Source organism: Phaethon lepturus, unplaced genomic scaffold (assembly GCF_000687285.1).
Source record: "Phaethon lepturus isolate BGI_N335 unplaced genomic scaffold, ASM68728v1 scaffold49401, whole genome shotgun sequence".
In the NCBI taxonomy this organism is placed as follows: domain Eukaryota; kingdom Metazoa; phylum Chordata; class Aves; order Phaethontiformes; family Phaethontidae; genus Phaethon; species Phaethon lepturus.
The window spans coordinates 525-8253 of NW_010517947.1; the positions used below are offsets into that span (position 1 = coordinate 525).

The following is a 7729-nucleotide window of genomic DNA, read 5'->3' on the forward strand; positions in this document are numbered from 1 at the left end:
TTCAAAGAGACTTGGTTCCAGCTTCCAAACGGCTGAAAAAAACCCATCTGTACTTGTGCCTGGATGGTGAGGACAGCAGGGCAGAAGTGCTTCCCCTGCCATCCAGTTTGGAATTGGTGACTATGATCTACTAGGAATGGAAAGTCACGAAAGAGACTCGGCAATTGTCTGTTTCTGTGTGGTGGCCTAAAGTCCCAGAGGATGACCTAGCACTTAAGAATCAAACTGGGCCAAGCTAAAGGCCAAGTTGACTTGAAAGAACCCTAGCAGTGGGACTGGGTCGTAAGCAAAGCAAGTCCCAAACTGAGTGTATCTGGTCAAAGATATATATTCTTTTTAAAAGACATTGTGTTACTGGAGCGAGACCTGGATCTTTTAGCATCCAGTTGAGCTCGAAGAAGCTCGTAGGTTTGGTTTTGTTTTTGTTTTTTTTAATTCATGTTTTTACAATCTTCTGGATTTTTTTTTTCAAGAAGGAGTAAAAGGGAGTGTTGGAAACTAACAAACAGGATTAAAACCCTGAGCGCTTAAGGAAAACAAGTTAAGGAACTTAATCCAGGATGGATATGCAGGAGCCACAGCAGCTGGGTATGTTTGCAGAGAGCGAGCTGATGTCTGTAGGGATGGACACTTTTATCCATCGCATTGACTCTACAGAGGTCATCTACCAGCCACGGCGGAAAAGGGCCAAGCTCATTGGCAAATACCTGATGGGAGACTTACTTGGAGAAGGGTCTTACGGCAAAGTCAAGGAGATGTTGGACTCTGAAACCCTTTGTAGGAGAGCTGTGAAAATACTGAAGAAGAAGAAGCTACGCAGAATTCCCAACGGGGAGGCAAATGTGAAAAAGTGAGTAAATATTTCCAGTAGCTGGGAACTGAGGGGTTAAACCTTGTCATTACTTTCCAGCTGGAGTTCTGTATCATTTTAAGTAATAACATGGCTTTCTGCTGTGGAAGTTCTTCCTAAACTGTAGGTATTCAGGAATGTCTTTACCATTGAACTGCAGCCAGCGCTCTTGTTGAGGCTGGGAACAGGGAAGGGAGCTGGTTCTCGAGGGCCAGGGAGGCAGGTCTGTCTGTCTGAACACACAGCCTGTAACATGACACTTTTTTTTAATAGTATTGCTTAAAGAGTGAAGTTGTATTTCTTGAAGAAACTCCTCTTTAAGATACCACATTGAAGAGGTAAACTGTGGTGCTGTCATCTAGGAAAGGTGAGAGGTGGTGTAGCGGAGAGTGCAGAAATGCACTTTGTTGTTTAACACTAAAAACGACCCATCAAGGGGTGTGTGGCGCCTGAGCTCTTTGGGATGGCAACTGCTGCTGCCACCTGTGTAGTAAGTGCCTGGAACGTGATGCAATGTATTGTGCACCCAATGGGCATAGGAAGTCTTGGGTTGTTTTTTTCCTTGATTTAATTTCTGACCAGTGAGTTTGGGAAGTAATTCAAGGTTCTTTTTAGTTGATTTCTGCAGCTGTAAAATGGGGACAAGGATTGTGAACCTTTTTTCTTTCAGTGACTCCAGGTCTGTGCTTGGAAGCTTTTGAAGTGCCAGTTACATACTGATTAGTCAGGGCACAAGTAACTAATTAAAATTAACTGTGGGAGAAGCCTGGTGTTATGCTTCATCTGTAGGGCTGGGTGTATGAAACTTTCCCTTTTCTTGGGGCTGCGCTATGCTTGCAGGGACCTCACAGCCAGCTGTGTTTTCCACAGCAAGCTGTTTGTCACAGCCCTGCGAGATAGTTGTTTATCTGCTGTGAAGGGGAGCCTTCTGCAGCCAAAACAAACTATTTCCAAGGGTTTATCTCGTAGTGGGAGGGAAGACTTGCAAGATGTTTAGAAGACTTTTCTATTGCGTCTTTAGCTGTGGCGTGCCGAGTGTAGAGCCCTGACCTAGCAGAGTCTTGTTTCTGTTTCTCAGTTTGGTTTGAGTTTCCGAGCTCAGCTGTGAGATATTTCACATCCTGTACTGGGACTTCTGTCAGTGAGCTGTTTAAATTTGCCTTCTAACCTTCAGTGACAGACTTAGCTACCAGATAGTCACAAATCCTAATGCCGGGACCTCCCTTTCTCTCCTTTGCTGGCTCAAGTTCAGAATCAGAGTAAACTGTTGGTTAATATGTAATAAAATGTTTCTTGTTTTTCTTGTAAAGGCAGGAGTGACCCTTTCCACCCTTGCACCCTCCTTGCGTTACATCAAGAGCTTCTGCTGAAGAAAGGGGAGATTATTCCCTCCTCAGTGAAAATTTAAATTTAAGTTTTTCCCCCTCTTAGTGAAAAAGGACTTGCCAAGTAACAGGGGAGTTTCCTGATACCAGAGCCATGGTAATGGTCCTGTGTCCTGAAGTGAACTCTGTAGAAGTTTTATTCATGCACAGAGCCTGTCTGTGAATCTCTTGTTTGGTTTCATTAAGGTTAGTTATTAAAGCAAACTAGCCAAGCACCACTCTGTTTTGCTGTGGATGTTTTTCTGGCTCAGCCGCACCTGCTCCAAAACAGAGGCAGATTTTAGATGTTGTCTTGTAACAAGGGTTTACTTTAGTTCAAGTTCCTATTTTTGTCACCTTGTCCTTTGTCCACCTATTCATATGCTTCTTCAGTGGTGAGTTGTTTTTAAGGCAAAATGTTGTATTTTTGTGGCTCCTATGGAAATCTGACCTTACAAAAATGCCTCGGCACTACTGCAACAGGCAGTGAAAGCTGTCTGCTCTGAATAAACCTGTTGTGGTGAGATACGTCATCAAACCTGTATGGTTTGACTGGTCAGTATGGATGGGGGGGGAAGAAAGCATTGCTGTATTTCCAGGTAGCACTGGAAAGTACTTTTTTTTTTTTAATGTCACATTGCTTGGCCAGATTCCATTAAACTTTCACTTTCTGCAACTGCATTTGAACAGCTTTAGGTGGTTTATACCCAGCAAAGTACTCACATGTAATAGAACAGCAGAAAATCAGATTGTGGGCTGAATTGCACCAATAGGTTCTACTTTCTTTCATGAAAGCTACTAATGAGTGAATATGTAATTCCTGTGTTAGTGAGACCTGCTTCCAGTCCCACTTGTATCCTTATCTAGACAAGGATATCTGCAGCTCAGTGCATGTGAGAGATGATTGTGATTAGTTGTCTAATCTTTGCAAACATCCCAACTTCAGTTGGTGCCCTTTGAGATTAAAAATCTCTTAATCTGCTACCAGAACTAGACCACCTCTTGGTGCTCCTGCCAGAGCCCCCAGTGGTATGTGCAAGCAGAGGGCTCTTCCAGAGCATTTGCTTTCATGGTAAATGAGATGGTCAGGAGTGAGAGTCTTCTGAATCCCTAATGAATTGTTTTCTCTGCTGTAGAATCACTGCATAATGTCTTACCTATTAGTCTGCTCTCTGGGGGTTAATTTCTTCACATAGTGCTGTGAACGTGTTAAAAGTGCACTGGCAGAGGGTCTGAGCAGTTAGGGCATGTGGTTGGGCTTGGTTTAAAAGTGCTTATCTCTTGGAAGTGACCGTTTGCTATTTCAGTCTCAGAGGACCTTGTTGTACCGTTTTCTCTTACCTGCAAAGGCAGGGCCTGTTTCTACTGAAGTGATCTCCAGCATTTCGTACCGTACAGGAAAGCGACACTTGTGACTTGTTTGTTTGACAGAGATGTAACTGAAGTATGGCAATGGGCTTGTGCCTCTGCCGTTATCATGGGATGCCTCAGTATTGCTGCTGCTGTGGTGAAGATGGAACTGGTGGTGATAGTGTGTTATCAAAGAAATTCCCTAGAAAACAGTTCCTAGACTGTTGGCCCTTGGGTAATTACATGAGCAAGTAATGTACAGGGATTAATGACAGCAAGGGAGAGCACAATAACAATGAGCCGCGGAGGACTGTACAGGTCTGTGCCGTGCTTGTGGCCTCTGGATATGTGGGGCTGGTGTTACAACTTGGGGAGCTCTGTTAGTGCCATCTTTGTGTTACTCCTTACTAATGTTCGAGACTGCAGCAGGTTGCCCCAGCCCTGTCTCTCGGTACAGTAACAGAGTTCTGGGGACCTTGAACTTATGACTGAAATGTTTGAGACTTACGTAAAATTGAATGATTCTTCTCTACCCTAAAATACTCTGTTCTGACCCTGAAAAATGAGCCCTTAAGGGATCTGTGTGAGTCCTAGTGAGGATGTTGAGGGTTTAAACTCGTAAGACACATTTCCCTAAATCAGTCTAGGGAATCTCTGTGTCTCTTCAGTTACTTTAGAGAAAGGTTGGGGTGGCTTAGTCAACCAGCCAGTACTATGGCTGATCACTGCTTCCAGTTAATACAAAAAAATGAGTTTAGCAGGAGTGCCAAAAAGATGAAAGAAAATTTTGAAGACTATTTGTCTTTAGCAGCACAAGTTTTATTAAACTGTCTGCTAATAGCCTCACATTTTAATTAAGTGTTTGGGACTTTCTGTGCGTATCCCAAGTGTCTTGTACTGTACTTACCATGCTCAGTGATTACTTAAATTTGAATATATGCTCATTAGAATTCCTCAGAGGTTTAAAATGCGTGGTAGGCATGTGCTTTTGACAGTTTGCTCCGTGGGTCTGCAAATCAAGAGTCTTGCACCTCAAAACTTGGACAGTCCTGCTGAAGGAAGGACTTGTTGCAAGCTGCAGAGGCGTGTGCTTTAGACGGAGATGGGCTCAAGCTGACTCATCCGATTTCCTGTCCCTCACTCCCAACTGAAAAGGTCTGCAGTACGTAACCGTGTGGCTCTGTTCCTCTCTTTGCGAAGTTGGATATTTGCTTAGGTTCAGTGGTGAAGTGCTAGAAACTGTAACCTGTAGAAGAGTGCGGGTAGCTGTGCTGTGGTGGATACAGGGCTTGTGCTAAGAGCGTGATGTGGATGGAGGCTGGAACTAGCAAAGAGAAAAATAACACTGTCTTCACCTCCCTTAGCAGCCCCTGCAGCTGCGGTTCTGGAGGCCTGCCTGTGAGGGGAGGGCTGGCCTGCCTGCCTGTTGCTGTCAGCTTCTGCAAGGTGAGAGCTCTCAGGGTTCAGATCGCTGTGTTTGGTGGCAGAGGGTATGCTCTGATCTGTCTGCTGCATTTAACGTCTTGGGGCTTCTGGGTGCAGGTAAAGAAAGAAGTGTGGTTCACCACAGTGGCTGTTTCTGTATCTGGACATGTTGTGGCCCTAGGGGAGGGAAAGGCAGTGGGAACGTGGTGGAGATGCTATAATGCTCGCAACATAATTTTGGGTAATGGCTGGAGAAGAACCATTTGGTTACTAAAATTTTAAATGTACAGATCAGCACTGGATTCATCAACACATAATGATGTCACCCCTCCCTACATCAGATGTATGTGTGAAGCTTAGTTTGAAGAAGGAAATAGTGAAGTGCTCTGCTCAGTCTCTTATCTGAAATACCACTCATGCTCGTGAGTGAAGAGGTGCGGTTTCTTGCTGCAAGTTGCATCCTTGCAAGTGTTGGGCTAGTTTTTAGGTGGAATGAACAAGAAAAAGCTCTTCACAAGCTAGACCTTAAATAAGTTAGTCTGCTTTGTGGCATATCAGGCATATCATATTTAAATTGTAATAAAAATTTGCTTTGGATATACAGGATTACAAAATCAATCTAAATATACAACATAGTTGTCAGCTGCATAAAGACCACATGAATGATTCTCGAGTCCTTTGTAGTCATTAGCAAGAATGGTGTTAGTGGATTTATGGTACGTGCCAGAACTGGCATATGGAGCTGTTCTCCATGCATGTCTCCTAGCCCTTTGCTGTGGCACCAGCTCTGCAGTGGAGGTGCACCACTTCCTTGTGCCTGGTTCCTCAGTACCATGTGCTGTGTGTAGGGAGCTTGAGATGGGCCATAGTTGTGTGCTGGAGAGTAAAGGAGTGGGTGAGGGTAAGCTTCTCCCAGGCTGAAGACTCTCACTGCAGAGCTGCTGCAAACCCTCATTTCTCACGTACGATCTGACTTGATAGGTAACATAGAAAAGATTCACCATCATGTGTCTCCAGTAAAATCCTAAAAGCTTAGACCTGTGGAGGAACCTTGACAACCAAAGGAAGAGAACTAATCTTTTGGTTGCATTGCTCATTTTTACTGAAGCAAGAATGGCTTTGATGAAACAACTGAGGCTTGAAAACTGTAGAAAGAATGCTAAATTTTACGGTGAAGATGTGCTCCAGGAAAGAATGCGGTCTTTCCAGGCTGTCCTTGGTGCCTTACAAAATCATGTAGCACATGGTATACAAGTAGGCAGCTTTTCTATATATACTTCTGAGCAACACCACCACCACTACCCTGTTATTTGCTGAAGCAAGGTACCTTGCTAGGGATAAGTCTTAATCTCTCAGGATGAGCTTAATGGTCTGACAGAACCACATAGGAACTTTCAAGTTAGAAGATCTTTTCTTCCCCGAAGATGGTTATACTTTGAAATAGGCCTCAAACTCTGACAGTCTGTCTTGTTGCACACTTGAGGGCTTTCTCATCTGGAAATCTAGAAACAGAATTCCATAATGGAGACTATTCTGGCCACATAACAGTGGTGTTCAGTAGGATGGGTATGGAAGTGATTACCACACTGCAGAAGCACAGCTGAGCCTCCTTGCTGGGGTTGTCCCTTTCCCTCTGTCAGGGAGAGGTCTGATCTCAAAAGCAACTGTTGTGATTTAAATTTCATGTTAAATTTTAGAGGTAGCAAAGAGAAAGGAGGGAAAGTTGCAGCAGCTCAGGAGGTATCCTGAAAATCTGAGCAGATTCACTAGGCTGGTATGGGAACAGCAGGAAGCCACCTTGCCTTGGTTGAGAGGAAAGAGCAAACCGTAGGCATGCAAATCTCTTTCCCAGTGCTGTCACCTGAAACACTATTGTGCAGGCAAATAGCTAAGCAAGCAGTGGGCTGGGGTGGCTTTTTTGTTGTTTATTTTGAAAAAAGTAAATTTAGGCACCTTCTGATGAGGAGAGCACCTATGCTCACTTACTCAGTGAAGCTTGAAAACTGAAATGGAATTGGAGGTGACTGTAGTCTGGCTGTCTCTGTTCCTCAGTTGTTCTAGAATGCAAGAGTAGCTAAAAATAGAATTAATCTTTCCTCTGGGAAATGGGCTGGTTGGCCTCTGCCCCAGAGGTGGGGGCACGTCACTGGCATTTTAGATTGGTTCACAAAGTCCTCCTGGAAAAAAAAAAATCATTACAGAAATATGAAATATTTATTAGTCCGTTAAAGGTAGAAGGAATTAGTATTTGTGCTTTCAAGCCGCATTACAGGGAATGAGCTGTTTGGATCAGGATTTTAAATGTGTTCCTAATACTGGAAGCTGTCTTTGCCTTCACAGTAAAGTAGTCTTATTTAAATAAGTATGTGTGTTCACTCCCTCTCTTGCCAGCTTGGTCTGAGCACTCAGCCTGTCTCCCTTCATTATGTAGAAACTTCTTAGACCTACACTAATGCTGGCTGCAGTTTCTATGCTAATTTAATCCACTTCAGCCTTTTGGTCATTACTATAATTAGAGTGGCTGCATCACTTTGCAAATCTGTCTGCCATTTAAACTAAACACTCTTCTGAGCTTTGCTTTGTTATCCTAGGTTTCTGTTTAGCTATCACAGTGTTTGGGTTTTTTTGAAAGTCATATATGATAAACTAAGAGTGTCTGGCCTAAACTTTGGTAGTGAGTAACACTACTTCTCGGGGAATCCTTAAAAGATCCTTAAAAAACCCTGCTTGCATTCCTGAC

General features: G+C 43.7%; 1 protein-coding gene across 1 annotated transcript in view; it reads left to right on the forward strand.

Moving 5' to 3' along the window:
* Positions 1 to 240: 240 nt before the first annotated feature.
* Positions 241 to 7729, forward strand: part of STK11 (serine/threonine kinase 11) — a gene marked incomplete at its 3' end in the record, with an annotated part of 17306 nt that continues 9817 nt past the window's right edge. The window contains exon 1 of the mRNA XM_010296545.1: positions 241 to 850. Coding sequence (XP_010294847.1) covers positions 561 to 850 — 290 coding nt within the window. The remainder of the gene's footprint in view (positions 851 to 7729) is intronic.